Source organism: Tiliqua scincoides, chromosome 4 (assembly GCF_035046505.1).
Source record: "Tiliqua scincoides isolate rTilSci1 chromosome 4, rTilSci1.hap2, whole genome shotgun sequence".
Taxonomy (NCBI): domain Eukaryota; kingdom Metazoa; phylum Chordata; class Lepidosauria; order Squamata; family Scincidae; genus Tiliqua; species Tiliqua scincoides.
This window is the reverse complement of record NC_089824.1, coordinates 139,501,113-139,520,174: the sequence shown is the minus strand read 5'-3', so window position 1 is coordinate 139,520,174 and position 19,062 is coordinate 139,501,113. Positions and strand designations below refer to the sequence as shown.

Genomic DNA, 19,062 nt, shown 5'->3' with positions numbered 1-19,062 from the left:
ATTCATGCTTTTAAAGAGCCCAGCCTTTTAGCAGCTTGATTTAATAACCAAACTTTCACTGCTCTTTCACTAAGCAAAGCAGTCACGGACTTAAAATGGATGTAAGATAAGTCCTAGAGGCTTCAGAATACTGCCATCAGTCCACCACCACACAATCACACCTTGCGCTCAAGGGGTAGAAGTACTTTAACAATTTGGTCTAAATTACAAAGACACAGACAACACATATGTACAGAATAGATTCTTATGAAGGGCAAGCCAAGTCATAATTGTGCTCATTACATGCCTTTAAATCATTTTATAAATGCACGGAACTTTCTCCTTTGGAAAGGAAGGTGGCATGTGTAGAAACCATTACACCAACTTTGTAACAACAGATAAATAAAACACATTTAGATCCTACAAGCCTCACTTACATCCTGAGAATTCTTTATCAAAATGCTTAATTGAACAGCATTCTCATTGCACCACTCAGGAAACACCAACAATCCAATTCTACAAATATGTAGTCAGAAGCAAGTCACATCAAGTTCAATGGGGGCTTGAGCAGCAATCCTATGCGCACAACTGGGATACAAGTCCCAGTGAACAAAATGGTCTTCCCTCCAAATAGACATGAATCGGAACCAGAATGCGACTCTGGTCTTATCAAGATATACCACTTCAGACTGTGCCTACTATGACTGTATGTTTCTCTATAACAAACAGCAAACTAGCATGTCAGGGAGAAGGCTCAGCTAAAATCCATTTCCCTGACATGCTAGTTCTCTGGGTAGTAGAGGAATGTGTCTATTTTCTGTATGGTAGAACTTATAATCTGTGCATGCTCTCCTGTCCTCAGCAGTGTAGCCTAGACACAGGAGAGAACCAGGCCTCTTGACAAGGAAGATTCTGTAATGTTGCTTATACTGGGTTTTCAAGCTTAAACAGAAGGGCCACACCTTCTGTTCTTTTTCATCCAGTAATTATTTACAAAGATGTTTGATTACTCTGGGATTTTGGTCCCGAGAACATGTCCTCCTGCAGTTTCAGGGTTTTAGTGGTTCAGAGCTCATTTCGTTTTCCCCTCACTGCTGTCCGCATCTTGGGAGATGGTGGGTGAGAAGAACTGCTCATGTGTTTTCTTTCCCGCTGATAATCCCTTGGCTAATACCATTTTCTATGTAGTGGCTGGAAGAATCTGTGCTCCTGTTGAGCACTGCGGATGGGATCCTGGAGGACCGTCGCTCTTGGGTTTTCTCTTCTGAAGAGCAGCAAATCATGCGCCTCATCGTACTCGACATCTCATCATCTTTGTATGAGTAAATAATCGGATTCATGATGGAGTTCAGCAGAGCCAGGAGAAGGAACCACCTCTTCACATTCTGAACCTCGCAGCGGGTGCAGTTTAAGCCATCAAGAAGCAGAACGACAAGACCAGGAGTCCAGCACACAACAAAGGCTCCTGTCAAAAAGGGAAGAGAAAAACAAAGCCACATTTGGATTACAGTGAAAAATTCTCCAACCTGTAAGTGCCACGAAACGTATAGGCTTCAAACAGAATTTCTACTTCACTCAAAAACATCACGCAGGCCTACAATTTTGTTGTTGTTGCCAAACACGTTTGAATGAATTTCGGATATTTGGGAGGGGAGCACTGCATCAAAAAATGGCATTGGTTTTGCCCAGTTGGCTCTAGTTTTGGGGGTACAGCACAGCCAGCATATATGCCAATTCAAGCAGCTTCCTCATGAGGAAGCCAATGCCATGGCTTCCTCTCAAAGAAGCTGCTTGAATCAGCATATATGCTGGCTATGCTGTACCCCCCAAGTGAAAGCCTGTCAGGACTCAGCATCCTAAATATACCCAAGAATAGGGGGAGGCAGCTATGCAGATTTGTAAATCAACAATATGTCCTGCCACTGCTGGTACAATCTGCCATACTCCTGCAGAAGTTTGAACAGTGACAGGGCTGTAAGCCCCTCTACATCACAGTAGACATGCCATATCTCATGAACCCCCATTCACAACCACTACTTCCAACAGCAACTTGCCCTTTCCTCAAATGCTGTTCAGAGCTCACAAAGCCTCTTTTTAGACACCTTTGTTTTTAATATTCAATGAACTGATTTCCTGTTACCCTGGGCATTCTTTTTAACTTTTTTATAGACCGCCTTTCAGTTATAACAGCTCCCAAAGCAGTTTATAACAAACACAATTTGAGGCATGGGGTGATGCTCTGTGGTGACATCACCAAATGACTTTTGTGCTTCAGCCAGCCTCCTTGGGGCTTGGCTATCCACTTTCAGGAAGCTCAGAGGACCAGACCAGGGTCAGTCAGAGTGGCAGGTACCTTCTTAGGGGCTGCTAGGACTTTGGGGGGGGGGTGCCATTTGCCATATTGTGCAAGATGAAAAACAGAAAGAAAAGGGACAGAAACAATGTAATGAAGAGGAAAAGGAGATAGAAGTCAAGCAGCAGCAAGGCATATTTTCCTATTACCTGTAATTACTGTATATCCCTTCCAAGCAGCAGAAGCTTGTTGTAGGCTATTTTTTTGGAAAGCTAGACGTGAGCAGGATGATCTCATGCTAATCAGACTCTGTATGCCACAGGTAAGCAAGATGTTAAGCTTAAGAAGAGCAGATCACTCTCCTATCCGATCCCAATGTCAGCATTTCCAGTTTGTCATTCTAGACTTCTCAGTGCATTAGAGAGAGAAGTTACTCACAAACCAAATATGAGCTTAGCCCAAGCCACAATTGCTGCCTAGTTTACAAAAATAGAAAAATTACAGCTCTGTACAAAAAAGCAGGCTGTGGAAGACACACAGGGGAAATTCTGCTCTTTAAGTTAAAGCTTACATTCTGGGAAACCTCCCCCCCCCCCAACACACACACACCCAAGTCTGTAAATAAATAAGTATTTCAGCAATTATACCTGTGGCAATAGAGAAGCACTCTTCTGGTGGTCTGGGTAGCTTTGGCCAAACCAGATTTTAGAATCCGGCACAAGTCAGAAAACGCATAAACTCAGAATACAAACCATGTCAATACAATACAGTACAGTATACACAAGTCTGAACAGAAGATTTAGAACCGGGATCTGAGTTCAGATCCGTTTGGTGTAGAATTTCTGAGAAACCCCTTCCATTTCCTATCTGCAAAATGGAAATAATAATAGAAGTTGACCACATAATCAAAGCTATATGCCTAACCTACATGTTTACATTCCCCACTGGCTGCATATGCATTTGGTTTCTGACAATAATTTCAACATCCTGAACATCTTGCTTTGAATGGGTTTATCAAGATGATGAGATAAAGTTGGCCCACTTTAGACTCTGTGAAATGTTGCTGTAAAAGGGACAATTGCACTGTATATATTGTACAGATTAGAGACTGGAAGTAACTTTACTCTGGAAATTCCATCTGTCCCTAGTAGCAAAGGATTACACTCACTCTTTTTATATAACTTTACATTTCGATCCTAGTGTGCAGGTTACTCACAGCCTGCCAAGAACAGGAAAACAACATGATAGCCAGTTTAATGTAGTGGTTCCAGTGTCCAGCTAGGGGTAGGACAAGCCAGATTCCAGACAGCCAGAAAGTTCATTGATGACCTTGGGCCAGTCATTGTTCCTCAGTCAACCTTCTCTCTCAAGGTTATTATGAGGATAAAGCGGATGAAAGAAAAGCCACATGCACACCTTGAACTCCTTTAAGGAAGGGTGGGACAAATTAGAAGGTTCCTAAAATAGCTGCCACTGCTGTGCCATGCAAGAGATTAGGCTTGCTGGCTTTTGGAACTACACAAGTGCTTGCATGCCTGGTGTTACAACAGACCTGGCAGAAACCAGGTATAAACATACCCAGCCTAGGGTGGTGGTTTTTCTGGTTAATCCCCACAATGGCACAGGTAAGACTTGTGGTGTATGTAACCAGTGATGTCACATATGTGCTCCAATAGGTGCCCATATTACCCACACGTGATGCTGACGTAAGAGAATAATGTGCAAGCAAATTTGGTCTGCAGTACTAATCATATGCTAAATGGCAACTGGTCCTATGTCACATTTTTCTTTGGAGCAGAGTGATTTGACCTTACTGTCAAAGTCATGCTGTCAGATTTGAGTTACTGTCACAGAAACTGGATGAATTAAAAAGGCTTGGGAGAAAGCCAACAGAGGCTCACCCTGACAAGATGCGCAAAGGAAGGAAGGAAGCCTATTTGGCAAAGGAAGCAGAGCTAAAGCTCGTTCAGGAGGAAGTTGCACTGTTGATTGGACAGTGAGTTAAGATAGTGATTCTGCCAGATCACAAATACAGTAGCTCTGCTTATAGGTCGTGTTTGCCAACTTTGCACCTGAGCCCCACCAGGATTATCCAGTAGTCTACATCAGTGCTTCTCAAAGTGTCCACTATCATGGACCAGCAATTCCCCTTCCCCAATATGCTGCAGACCAGTACTCTGTGCGTGTGTGTATACTGTATATAGATAGAAATACAGACAGGTACATGGCACATTGGCTTACCTATTCCTTTCCACTTCCTTTCCTGCTTCTCAGAACCTCTTGGGAAGCTTGGCACACATCCAAGTCCCACAGCATGCCTTGGGAGACTCTGAGAAGCTGAAAAAAGGAAGCCCCGGGAGACAGCCAATGACTTACAGACCAGCAACTGGTCCGTGGGCCACACATTCAACACAATCCTAAGCCTGTCTTCTCAGAAGTAAGTCCCACTGCATTCCATAAGGCTTACTCCCAGGACAGTGTATAGGAGTGCAGCTTTTGAGTAGCACTAATTGTACATTATTCCTACTAATCCACAAAACCCCGACTCTCTAGAACAGCATTTCTCAAACTGTGGGGCAGGACCCAATTTCTGGTGGGTCCCACAGAGCCTCCAATGAAAACATGGGTGATGGAAAGATCATGTAACTAATTGCCTCAAGCCCCAAGGCTATTCAAAATTCAGATAGCTGCTAACTACTCTGCAAACAGCTGAGCTCCTGCAGTTTGCAAGTTTGTGTAGAGAATATAGGTAGAGAATATAGGTAGAGAATGCCTGAGCGGTGTGCTTCCCACCCAAGTCCATCAATGACAGGTAGTGGGGGCAGGTGAAGGCTGGGTCACATAACTAAGCTCCTCAAGCCTAGAGGCTATTCATTAGGGCTGCCTCATTATGAGAAATGGATTGAGTTTTGTTTGTTTTTTGCAAACAAACAAATAAATAAAATATTATTTCTTTCTAGATCACCTTTTCTTAAAAGTCTCATAAAGCTAGCTGGGTCCTATAGAGTCATTTTAAAAAGTAGGTCCTGGTGCTAAAACATTTGAGAACCACTGCTCCAGAAGAGCCATATTCTTCCTAGCACATACTTGCCAGTGAGTTCTCCAGACCCAATAATCAGTTCCTGAATTCTACATTCAAGTACATGTTAATCACTTCCCAGCCACCCGCATCATTGGCACAATATCAAGCTGTCAATTGAAGCTACATTAATTTGAAAAGACCTTTTAAACTACAGAGAGAGAGAGAGAGAGAGAGAGAGAGAGAGAGAGAGAGAGAGAGAAGGAGAGAGAGAGTCACATTTCTGCTCCAATATAGGCATGTTAGAACATATTTTTGAGAACACCAGCAAATTGAAACTCATGTAATAACTTGTCTGGAATGTGTGTCCTTTCTTTTCAAAAAGTTTATTTGCATTTTTAAACAGGATTCTCCTACAAGCAAAAGCCTCTAAAACAGGGGTGTCCAAACCTCGGCCCAGGGGACACTTGCGGCCCTCGGGGGCTCCCAATCCGGCCCTCAGGGAACCCCCAGTCTCCAATGAGCCTCTGGCCCTCCAGAGACTTGCTGGAGCCTGTGCTGGCCCGATGCAACTGCTCTCAGCATGAGGATGACTGTTTGAACTCTCACCTGAGCTGTGGGAGGAGGGCTCCCTCCACTACTTGCTGCTTCATGTCTGTGATGCAGCAGTGGCAGTGAAGGAAAGGCCGGCCTTGCTTTGTGCAAGGCCTTTTATAGGCCTTGAGCTACTGCAAGATCTTCATTCATTCATATAAGTTCCATCTCTAATAAATTCATTTATGTAAATTTATTCAAATTTTAAATGTAAATTAATTCTTTTTTCCCCCCGGCCCCTGACACAGTGTCAGAGAGATGACGTGGCCCTCCTGCCAAAATGTTTGGACACCCCTGCTCTAAAATATGGACTTTCTGGCTGGATCAAACTAAAGATCTATCTTGTCTAGTATACAGTTCTATCAGCAGCCAAGCCAGTCCTCTGAAAGGTCATTGAGGACCAAACTACCCATGACATGAAAAAATTGTTGGGCAATCAAACTGTGCATCAGTTGAAGCTTCCCCCCCACCCTGCATAAATAGCAGTCAGATTAGGATCACAGGATGAAATGGGGTGAAACCGTCACCCTCATCAAGGACCCAATTCACAGGGGGATACAGTTCAACAGCTATTAACTAAAGAAGTTGAAGCCCATCAAGACCTTATGTGTCAAATGTAGTTTGGCCCAAACACAACCTGAAAAGTATAGCTATTACCATTAGTCCCAAGCATCTTGATTTTCAAAAATATATTCCTTTGATATATTAAGCTTCCATTTTGTTTTGATGTCTAACTAGGACTTCTCCTCCATGGATTTGTCTGTCAATGAATAATTCTGTTTTAAAGTCTGGTAAACATTTCCACATAATGTACTAGTGCAGCAGTTCTCAAATTCTCTGGGAGTTTGAGAGTTGCACTAAGTTTCTGTGGGGATGGGGGGATGGTGGTGACACAGTCACCATGATTGTGCCGCTGTCAGGGCCAGAGGGATAATTTTTGCACCTTCCTATACCAGCACTGGCCTCCAGGAAGATGCAGGGAGCCGCGCAGACCCCTCTGCAGGCCTCCCCACACCTCAGAGAAGTTTAAAATAGCTATCGTGATCCACTTCTGGTTCTGTAGTTGCAACACAGCGCCTGGAGGCCAGCGCTGGTATAGGTACATTCAAAAAAACCCCTTCTGTCCCCAGTGGTGGCACGATTGTGGCAATTGCACCACTGCCATCCCCCCGCCCTCAAGGGGGCAGACAGGGGTTGCCTGGCTGGCGGGTCACAAACCACCTGTTTGAGAACCCCTGTACTAGTGAATTCCATGGCTTAGTAACAAACCTGCACAATGTTTTCCTCTGCCCAACTAGTTGCACGTGCTTTCCCTGCATGTTCCCTGTCTGCTATGTGAGTTGGGGTCCTTTTGCTTAAATGGGTGGAAGGAGGTGGTTTAGAACAGTGGTTCTCAAACTCTGAGGGAGCTTTACTTCTTCAGCAAGTCTTTGTGGAGGACTGCAAACAGGAAGTGCTTTGCGATCGCTCTGTTTCAAGATTCCAAGCCTTGGGGAGCCCTGCAGAGGGCTACACTGGTCTCCCTGCATCTCCTGCAGCCTCCAGCATCCCTCACTGAGTCCAAGTAAGTGAAAGCACCCACCCCTTCGCCCCCCTAAGGGACATGAGTGTGGGGGTCACTTCCCTGCCCCTCTTATTCCCCCACCCCTTAAAGGGACAGGGGAAGCCTTACACAAACTGGTGGGTTGTGACCCACCAATTTCAGAACCACTGGTTTAGAAAACATTAACCTCCTTACACAGTTAAGGAAACGGGCCCAAATTCACCTAGACTTGGTGAACATGTCTTGGGGGAGGGGCATGGAACTGGTTGGGTGGGGACAATATTGTCCAAATAAAGATTTTTTTCCAGGTCTGAATCTACCACCAGTTAGGTACCCAGTTAGAGATGGGAAAAACCTATCTTATAAACATATATCATGTCACCTCTTGGTCATTTTTTAAATAAAAGTTATACATCCTTTGACTTTTCCTCATTCATTGAAGAATGATTTGGGGCATTTATTTATTGATTTATTGATTTTACTAGAGGAGAGTGAATTTGGGCAATAGCACCCCATAGCACAGAGCATTCCCTGTCATTCATGCATCCCACCTTAGCAGCTCCCCTTTGGTACTTTGTTGTTTTCTAACTTTCTAAAACTGAGCTTGAGTCATATCAGAAAATGCTCAAACTTTAGCATTGATTCTTGTTGGAAGAATCCATTGTAGCACACATAATCAGAGATGGGGAGAAAAAAAACAGTGCTGGGGGAAGTTAGACCCATAGGGGTATTTGAAAACGATATTATTTTACTCAGAAGCAAGCTCATTGTGTTTAGTCTTAGGCTGCAATCACCAAAACAAACACCTCTACATAGAACGATAGTCGATTTCCTTCTCTAGTTGGAGAAGCATTTCTTCAAGTGTCCAAATGGAAATAAGGAGTGAAATTTCTGTTCAAGCAAAAACACCCTCTTGGGTCACCACAAAGAAATGGAAGACAACTGAAAAACAAGTTTTGGAAAGAACTGAAGGCATTGTGACTTTTCAGCCTGAAAAATATGCCGATCCAGAGTGGAGGCATTTAGAAAATACAGCTAGATTTTAATCTCAAAATATAATCGGAGAAACTTCCAAGAAGCAATTCATATGATGTCTGACTCAAGCAAAAATGCTGCTCTCCTGAACACATTAATGTTCAGGAGAACACATTAATTAAAGGTGCCAATGTTGCAACCTATTCCATTATGAGCTGGATAAAGCAATGACAATGCATTATTTTACAAAAAAACACCAGCAAGGTCTCTTCTTCCCCCACTCAAAAGCACTAAAATACTGCAAATATGTACACTGGGGGGTCTTTATCCAGAGCCATTTGTAGTTTTTGTTCACAGTGTTTATTTGAGCAGGACTGTGCTTATCAGGTATTCATTCTACTTGATCTTCTGCTTAGGAATTTTAAAAACAAAGCAATAAAAACCAAACTGCCCTTGGTTGGAATTAAGTTTTCAAAATTAGGGCTGAAATCCCTGCCAATCCACATTGGCAAGACTCCTATCTATCACTGCATGTCTATACCCGGGGCGGGGGGGGCGGCGGGGGGGTGTTCACCTGTTGAATTTCTGCCTCTCACACACCTGATAAAAGTGCAATAGCTCTGCTAGGAAGTGAAAAAAATTGGCTACCCTATATGGATCAAGTTCTTGAGGTAGATTTTCAGGACAAGATATCATTTACTATATGTAAAAAAAATTTTTAATTAAAAAGGAGATAGTTCTCAAGTCTCTGCATGCTCAAGTCACATCATAAAGTGGAACTCAAAGGATGGATAAAGCTGACCCACATCCTAAAAATCTGCAAAATTATGGGCAGGTTTGGCCGCCACCCCAATGGCATCCCCAAATGCACCACTTTACTCCTCCCCCCATAAAAGCAGATGATTGTCATTGACCCATATTGGGGAAAAATAAAGTTTTGCCCTAGGGGATGTTTCAGAAGAGGAAAACCTGCCCAAGACCCTTGATAGAAGGTGGCCTATGTCCCAATGATCAGAATCTCACAGTGGGAGGGGTGTTGTGTTGAGCAGGGCTGACCCAAGACTTCTTGACACTTAAGGTAGCATGCCAAATACTACCCTCCCCAACCTGGTTATGTGGCAGCCTCCTCCCTCTCCCTAGATTGGAAAAGGAGGAGGAGCAGTGGTGGTGAACAGGCAGATGGATTGTCCTTCCTTGCCAATCTTCTGCCTAAGATTAGTACCTCAGTCAGTCTCATGGGTGGGCCAGTGCTGGTGAGTAGGGAAGAGTTTCAATGAAACTCTGCATATATACACTTATACACCAGGGGTGGGCTAACTCAGGACGATAGTGAACTATTTTGAGCTAGAGAGTATAACTGGTGTGCATGCATAGTGTGTGCAGGCCCCAGACCACAAGTTCAAGAATTCACATGGAAATGGCCCAAGAGTTTTCACATATAGCTAAAGTTTGATATTTTAATATTCTCAAAGAGGAGACACACTAGTAGGGAGAGGCAGGAGCAGCCCAGCCACAAGGCAAGGTGAGGTGGGCTACAGATGGGCACAGACCGCATCCAATGCCTACCTAGCCTCCATTTACCCTCCTGCTGCTCCCTGACCACTCTACCGCTCTATGTTTTGAAACTGAGTTGAGCAAAACAATGATACTGAGAGATGTACTGCCCCACTTCCACTTCTCTTGGCTTTCTTCTTTCAGCCTCACCCTGCTGCTCTATTCCAAAACATAGAGCAGCAGAGTGAGGACAAGGCTATAGGCAAACTGAGGGCAGTTCTCCAATTGGGAAGAGGGCCACCATTGCTAGCTCCTCTGCTTCTATACTGAAGTGGAGGGGGTAGATGATGGCCTTGTGGCTATGCACACAGACTCAGCAGCTGTGGTGTACCTCGGGGGGGCAAGGGGGACAAATGCCCCAGGCTTGGGGGGCGGTGCCCTGCCCTCTCCACAGCATTCAGTCAGCCACCAATAGTATCAGTGTGCTGATCTGAGGGCAGCCCTGAGGGCCTCCCCGAGGTCACAAATTTTACCCATTACATCAAATTTGGGGTGTGTGTGTGTGTGTGTAGACACCCCAAAGGATTTACACAATATATATGTTATTCCTCTACTCATATATGCCTACTGTGCTGTACTTAGTACGCATGCTCACTAGATAAAAGCTATCCTGCTAACTATTGGGATATCAGCTGTCCTGAAACCCAGGTTGGAAATCATACGAAAGACCTTCTCAATGCTAGAGAAGTGGCAGTTTGTCATGGTTTACTCAGAAGTTAGAGAAATACCCTCTTTGCTAATACTTCTGTGTTCCAAGCATTTGAAAACAAAGTTCCAGAGATGGAATTTGGATAGATGCCTTACATGATGCATTAAAATTACAGATGCATTAAAAGTTGAGTTGGTAAGCTAGAAAATATTTGGCAAACCTTTCCTTGGTACTGCAGTGGTTGTGGCATCCCACAACTCTCTTGACATGTCCTAACAGGCTAAGAAAAAAGAAGAGGAAATGTAAACAACTTAAGGAAGAAAAGGTGGAGGGAAAGTTTGGAAGGAATGTGACCTCCTGGAGCCCAGCTACATACCATGACTTCACTCTGGCTAACCCATCTTGCTGCTTTCTAACTACAGCAGCACTTATGCCCATAATTAAGCTGCCTTTAACTGAATCAGGCCAGTGGTCATCTTTGCTCATTATTGTTTTCTCAGACTTGCAGCAGCTCTCCAAAGTCCTAGGCAGAGGTCTTTTCCTGCCTGCTGACAATTGTCTTTTTAGAAATGGAATTTCTGAGACTGAACCCAGAACTGTATGCTTGAAAAGTATATCCGCTACCACAGAAATATGGTCCAAACCTACTTGCATCTGAAGACTTTGGTTGAAATTCTAAAACCACTTAAAATGCCAGTGAAGTATGCTGACCTTACCTTGAGCAAAGATCTTCCAAGCAGTTGTAGGAGGTGTGGGGAAATCTAACCCATGGACAGTTTATATGTTTTGCAACTTGGAAGCAATGCAGTTAGCTGATGCAGCTGCTAGCCACCATGATTCTGACATCCCTTATTTATGGGACATATTGCCTGCCTAAGGGTGTGGGCAGATAATGGAATAGAAATCCTTCAACACTATCTCTCACCATCCAACACTGGTCTGAATACAAACATCTTACCATTTTGGAGACTACACAGTTGGGCAAGCCTCTGAAGGAAATGAATCACAAAACTAAGGGAATTCCCAAAGCTTCTTTGTCCACCCTGATAGTGTCAACTGGCATATTTATTTGTAGATACTTATACCCTGTTTTCCCCATCCCAAACAGCTCCAGTCACCTCCCGAGCATTGAGGTTGGGCCAAGTCTGGCTCAATTTGGGTCTTGGGGACCCGCACTTAGTCAGATCCACAGATATAAAATCTAAGGATAAGTAGGCTCAACCTGTAGTACTATATTGGCCTTCCTTACATGGCTGTTGTAAAGATAATTTAAGATAATGTATGAGAAGCACTTTGGAAAAATACTACATGGGTGATATTTGCATATTTGCAGTTTTGCAGACATTTGCAGTTTTTTGTATACTATATGTGAACTATTCTTTTTTTTAAAAAAAGAGTCAATCCTGGTTTGTTTCTTCTTTTTTGTGTAAAGATAAGAAGAGAATGCACTATCAATGCTGGCTATCAAATTCAACATGCCTGGACATTTATTCACGGCATATGACTTCCACTGTTGTATCAGATGCCCAACATCCCCTTCCTTTGGAATCTCTGCGTCCATGTCGTCCTCACTTTCTTCTTCCCCAGGCACATCCTTCACTTCTCTGCTGGGCTGTACTTTGGACAATATTGCTTGGAGTATTGTTTCCGGATCAGGTTCATTGCAGGTTCCGCTCTTACATTTGTCACCTTTCATGATGAGGCTTCTATCAGGCATTGCTTTGAAAAAGAGTCCGCACTCATTCGCATGAAAAATGTCATCATCATTGAAGCCTCTTGCAAAGTCCGGGACCTTAGTAATGAATTCTTCAACAACTTCTGCCAGAACATCATTTGACTCACCACACAAGACTTTCTGGGAGATCTTGTGTCACAGTTTAAATTTTTCAAGCCAACCACTTGATGCCTGGAAGTCTTCTACCCCGAATTCGTGCGCAAACTTCTTAGCAATTTCTTGGATCATTTTTCCTGAGATTCTGGCATGCACTGCCCTCATTTGTTTGAACCAGCATAAAGTAGCTTCATTTACTTCATCAAGCGAAGTTTTCTTTCTTTTCCACTGTAGGCCTCCATTTTCCTTACTGTATCTCTCAAAGTACTCATCTTTACGTTTTTTGATGTTGCTAACTGTGGTCTTGCTTGCTTGTTAGCGTTCAGTGGGCAACTTACGGAGGGTAAATTAATACTCTGTGCAATGGTCGAAGTGGTCAAGATACAACTTACGGAGGTGGTCAATATAGAGCGGTTGGTCTCCCATAGTGTATTAGCAGTATCTGTCCATACTGTGAAAATTAGGTCAACTTAAGGAGGTGCTAAATATAGAGAGGTGGTCAACTTTGGAGGTTCTACTGTAGTTGTTTTGAAAATAAATCAAAAAGTGAGTTTAAAAAACATGAGCTTGGGGAATACCATCAGATTCTTTTTTCCTATGGGGTGCTTAAGCATTTTGAACTTACTCCAGCTATTTTCTATAATCACTTCACAACTATGACAGCTGGATACTTTTTCTTTCTTAAAGACAAAAGCAAAATATTAACTTGGAATTTGGGCATTCCAGCAGAAACTCACACACTGCATTTTCACCAGGTGTTTTATCCTTGTATTTTCATACTGTCATGTTAGCAAAATAAAAATAAAAATCCTAGCCTTAGTTTCGCATCTGCTATATAAAGTCAGCAACAAGTAGATTCATGTTACAACAGGGTTGTGTCAATCTTAATAATGAATGTGTCCCATGATGGAAGAACTACAGTGCATTCTAGAAGCCTAGCTTTACTCCTAGTCACTATCTCAGCCAAATAATATTTATTTAGATGTAATAGTTGGGGTTCCCTTCCTTTAAGTTACTGTTGCAAGAAAACAAAGGCCTGTCAGAGCAAATTGGACGACAGACTGAAGAAATTTTGTCCTTGGGTATAGTGCTAGACAGATAAGTATACTGTACTGAAGTCTGTCAACTTCTAGAAAAATAAACGTATCCCCCATATTACTGCTATCTCAGAATGTTATGAGTTGCTCAAGAATAGCCTCCCACATGACACCAATTTCTTTTATGTTATCGCCTGTAAAGAAACAGAAATTGAGAAGTAGAACAGTATCGTATTTACAGTTATGAAAGAAACTATTCAGAGTCCCACGGTGGGCAATGGGAAAACATACAAACAGCAGACATGGGATGCTCAAGGTTAACACATCTCACTGAGCATTTCTGAACACCTGCTCGGCAGCTTGTATCCACAACCTCCAATAATCCATGAAGGAGCTTCACAGATTCATTTGTCAATGAATCTGACCCTGTCCCTGAATTTTGGGGAAGAAGTGATAAAGGGAGCCTGTATAAGGATTTCCTAGCTCATGATTCATTAGAGCTTCAAGGTCATGCCAGCAGATCACCACAAATTGGGCACGGATTGGGAACAAAGAAGTGGAAATGAAAGGTGCTCACCTTTATGAAGCACTGAAATCACAAATCCAACAACAGCCAAGAAAAAGCAGAAGGCAGCAAGACATCTTTAATTAAAATGTGCTTTTTTTTTTTAAAAGGGAGTGTGAAAAAAATCCTGTACTTCCATCTTATGTCATTAGAAGACCCATCCTAACATTTTAGCTATCCTTGAAGTGAGCAATGATACCCACCTACACAAATCTCTACTAACACAACGTCCCACATATACCTACATTAGCCATTTGTGGCTTCTTGATGGTCTGACAGATGGAATGAAAAAGAATGACTTCGAAAGCTCCTCTGCCTGAAGGCAATTCTTACCTACATAACTGGTTATTTAAGTTAAAGTCTGACTTCAGTCTAAGTTTTTTCCACCTTGCACTTTTCAGGCACTAACATGCCTCCATATTTCTACAAATGTTTTTGCCCTGTAGAAACCTTTTATTCAAAGTCATAAAAAGCTATTTGGTAAGTTTTCTCTCCTTCAGCAAAGCTGTCAGTGCCACTATTGTAATCATACATTGGGGGTGTACATCTTTTTGTTATTCCTGCACTAAGTCAGCTCATACAACACCAGTTTCTACAGCTGTCCAAGCAGCACAAAATGAAGGATGGATGGGAAGGCAGACCTGAGGCCAAGTTACAGCAGCAGCAGCAACGGCAGAGTCCCAGAGTAAAAACAAAAAGGAAAATCACTGTCCATGAAATTTGGGTTGCATGTTTTGTATTTTCAGTTTGGACCAAGCATCAAGCTGGGAATGAGAAGCTCTCAGGTGAATATATGGCCTCAGAGCCCAAACCTATGCATGTCTATTCAGAACTAAGTCCCATTAGAGTCAATGGGGCTTACTCCCAGGAAAGTGTGGATAGGATTGGGCTATTAGTCTGCAGTTTATATGGCTTTGCCTAATAAGACAACTTATAAAATAGCAGCCCAATCCTATGGTTTTCCTTGCCATAGCATGTATCTGCACTAAGACAGGCTGTGCTGCATGCTACTGTGGGGGGCTAATTGGGAGAACTGAGTGGTGAGGCAAAATATTTTCCCTGACTTCTCCATAAGCTTTCCAATTGCCAATGGGTCTTCTCAGTCCTGTGCTAGCTCTTTAGCTGGAACTAGGAGACAAAGGGGGTGTGCTGGCTTGAACTGGAGGGGATAGCATGTGGAACAAGTCACCTGTGTTGGGTACCACGCCCTCCCACCTCCAACATGCCTCCCACCTTCCCTGTTATGCCCCTGCCACTGACTTACAGTTGTCAGCGGGCACTTCCTGCTATTGTGGGCTGGTCTGCAGCAGCCTCTCTGGCAGTGGTCCAGAAGCACACAGCTATGTGCGTTTCCAGATCTTTGTTTACAATGGCTGGAAAGTGCATTCTGGCAATAGCCTGCATCCATAAGATTGGATCATCATATAGCTTGCTACTCATAGGAAGTCTAACGAGTGAGTGGCCAAGAGCAAGGCTCACCCACAACATCTCAAAAACATATGCAACTGCAAAGATGAGACAGGCTGTGGTAACACAGAGTGCAACTGAAACATGCATGTGTATGCCACAGTAGGTGGGTATGGCTTCTTTTAAGATAGAGCCAGGAGACTATTCAACAATGTATCAGAAGATGGCTGGGTGGGGTGTAGTCACCTGAAGAGTGGCACAGCAAGTAGAAATGAGAACCCCTGATCACAGAAGAGTCAGCCAAGAGATGCCAGTCTTCTTAAATCGGATGATGCATTAACACAGCTGCCCATATCCTCTTACCTAACACAGCCATTACTGTCTTCATGAGCTTCATTGGAGTCCTCCTGCGGCTGATGGAACCACTCATGTGTGGGGATAGAATGTTGGTTTTCCTCTTGACATACATGTAGATTCTTATGTATACTACCACCATGATAAAGAAAACCCCCAAGTTGGAAACTGTCCAAAATATTAAGTAACTCCTGCTGTAAATAGGAGCCAGGGAAGAGCATGATGAAATGTCACAGAGACAGTTCCAGCCCAGTGTGGGCACCGCACCCATGAAGATAGCTATGGCCCAGATCAACAAAATGAAAAAGGTGACCCTCTTCTTGGTGAGGTTACTGTGAACCCTCATCCGAACAACAGACAAGTGCCGCTCAACAGCAATTACCAGCAAGTTGGCCAGAGAAGCTGTCAGGCTGGTGTCCAGAAGTCCCTGGCGCAAAAACCACCTGTTCACAGTTAATGTTTTAGACACTGGACCGGTGTTGAACATCAAGAACACATAAGCGATGCCAGCAAAAAAATCTGCAGCCGCAAGATTAGCGAGCAAGTAATAGAATGGGTAGTGAAACTTCTTGTTTTTGACCACAGCAGCGATGACCAGTGAATTAGAAAGAAAAATAAAGAGACAGAAGAAGGTCCCAAAGCATAACACGATGATCAGAGTGGTCCCTGACCATTCATCCACAGTGGCCGTGTTACTCCTGTTATAAAAGAAGTCCATGCGTTTATCATAGTGGCATTCATTCATCCTGGATTAGGGTACTGCATCCTAGGAGGAAAAAAAAAAAGATGAAAAATAGTTCAGAACTGGTGGGAGTTTTTGGAGCACAGTTGTGGATAGGAACCACAGCTGCAGTTGTGGATAGGAACTTTTCCTGAACAATCATTTTCACATTCAGTACCTTCAGAAGAAATCAAATTTATACAACTACACTTTACATGACAAATGCAACCTTAACAGATTTATGAAAATGTAGTCAATGTCACAGAACTTTGAGAGTGTTGAGCGCAGATTTATGAACACTCCATCTTATAGTACATAAGCAAGCCATGCAACAAGTCTAAATCCAATCACGTTCAACTCTCTTCCAAATGGAATAAGGTGCCCTTACTTATGACTAGGTGTAGTACAACCTGCCATTCAGACAATGTGGGAGAATCAGGTAAATAGGTTTTAGCGTTATAAAGTGGCCAGGGTGCTGCCTCAATGGATTTAAGCATGTGCGCTTTCCTAAATTGAGGGCCCAATCCTACCTAAACGGCAAACCAGCATAACATGCATTCTGCCAGGGCACCAAGCCTCTGCTCATCACTAAAGCACCACAAAGTGCTTTGCAATGGAGTGGAGAATGGGTGCACTTGTGCAAAGGCTGAGGCTTTCGTGCATGGGCTGGAACCACAAAGGATGCCCACTAGAGCAGGTGAGTCCCCCACAGTGGGGGGACTGGGGGGAGGGTGGAAAGGGGGTGGGATCATCAGCAGCAGCACACACCACAGCTTATCCCTTCCTCCCAGGCCTGATATGCCGACAGGGGGGAAAGTGGACTTGTGTAGACCCATTGTGCAGGCTGGGCTTTCCCAGGGGCAAATGGGCAAATGTCCTCTTACCCTGAAGAGATCTCTTGCCTGCTAAGTTCCCCTAAGGAATGCAGCACAGCCTATGCTGGCCCCCCTGCATCAGCGTGGGGGAATCTGCACTGGATTGGGTTGCCCATCTTTCAAACACAGCTATCAAAGGGGCATGCCAGCATTTTCATATGCTGATGATAAAGCATATTAAATCCCTTGATCCCAGATCATAAAGCAGATCAGTCTTGGCCACAGTATCAGACAGCATAAACTTGGAGTGATTGATGTTTCAGAGACACTGGGACTTTTCCTGGCACCGATCAGAACTTTCTTAAGGAACACTACCTCATACTTTTAGATTCCATAAGTTTCAGTGAAAATAGCTCTTCAAACAATAAGCAAAGAGGAGCCAGTAAGGATCTGCTCCTTAGGGAAGGCATTATTACCACACAGTACTGTATCTTGCAACTTCACCATAGCTATTTCCATTTCTGGCAGCAAAATATAATTATTGTATGTATACAGTCAGCAAGGAAAAAGACAAAAGAGCCACTGTCTTTTGAGTGACAACTGTTGATCAGAAGGAGGCTTCTATACCTTTAATGATAGTACAAGCCTATGTGGAAGGGTTGATCATCTCCCTCTTTCAGGAGCATCCATGTTCAGTGATGTCACTAGAGTCTGTGTCACCCACTACGGGAGGCCAGCAAGTCACCCCCGTGATGGACCTCCTCCCATGCAGTGGGTGGGGCAATGCACAGTGATGCATGATAACCCCACCCCCACATCATTAAACTTGTACCTTTAAATTACAATATCATGCACACAGCCTGAATGTATGTACTTAAGTATTTATTACTGTAAAAATGAAAAGGAACAAATACACAAACAGTGCAACACTTGATGAACAGCTCCAGGGAGTTTGGTCACCTGGTGCGAGAGCTCACTGCATCACCCCCATGATGGACTTCCTCCTGTACCACACCACACAGAATAAATTACAATATTATGTACACAAGCTAAATGCAGTGCCATCACTAGGTTGGTGTAACGCCTATTTATTTATTTATTTTAATATATAATAGTACCGGTCACTCAATAAATCACTAACCCACCAAAACCAGTGGCCAACTTGATAACACTCACACAACTGAATAAATGTTTTAGTATGAACTCTGATACATGGAAATGAGAGCTGGTCATACTAACACCTCAAGGGTTCCCTGCTGTTTCATAACAACATCTCATTGGCTCTTGGAACAATCAGTCTCATTGGTCTTGAGTTTTGAGTTAAGAAAATTCACTTTTTGCTATATAAGGCAGTTGCGTTTTCCTTTTCTGGTTTTTTGGCTATAACTTTTGATAGAATGGAGATATTTCAACATGGTTTGTTTCCCTGCATTCTGCATGGAAGTTCTCATCCACAGACATATAACATTATTCAAAAATATCAAGATTTTACCATTTTGGCCGATAGTGATGTCACCCCCCCATGTGCATCACCAGATGCAGGCCAGCACCCCCTGCACCTCCCTAGCGGCACCAGCTGTCCATGTTTGCAGCAATTAGAAACAGGATGTTTGGTGGAGTTGATAAGTTTTCAAATAGAAATAAGGTGGGAAACTCTTGCATCCAGTACTGCTGAAGAACAGAAGCTGTCAGCTCACAGAATCTCAGTAGTACAAATGGAAATACA

The 19,062-nt window shown here is 43.4% G+C and overlaps 1 protein-coding gene across 1 annotated transcript; it reads right to left on the bottom strand.

Annotated features, from left to right (window-relative positions):
• Positions 1-1,112: 1,112 nt before the first annotated feature.
• Positions 1,113-18,187, bottom strand: LPAR3 (lysophosphatidic acid receptor 3). Its single transcript, XM_066625641.1, has 3 exons — positions 18,180-18,187; positions 15,810-16,546; positions 1,113-1,444 (listed from the first exon to the last, which is right to left on the bottom strand). Exons 1-3 carry the CDS (start codon positions 18,185-18,187, stop codon positions 1,113-1,115), a joined length of 1,077 nt encoding a protein of 358 aa, XP_066481738.1.
• Between the last annotated feature and the right edge of the window lie 875 nt (positions 18,188-19,062).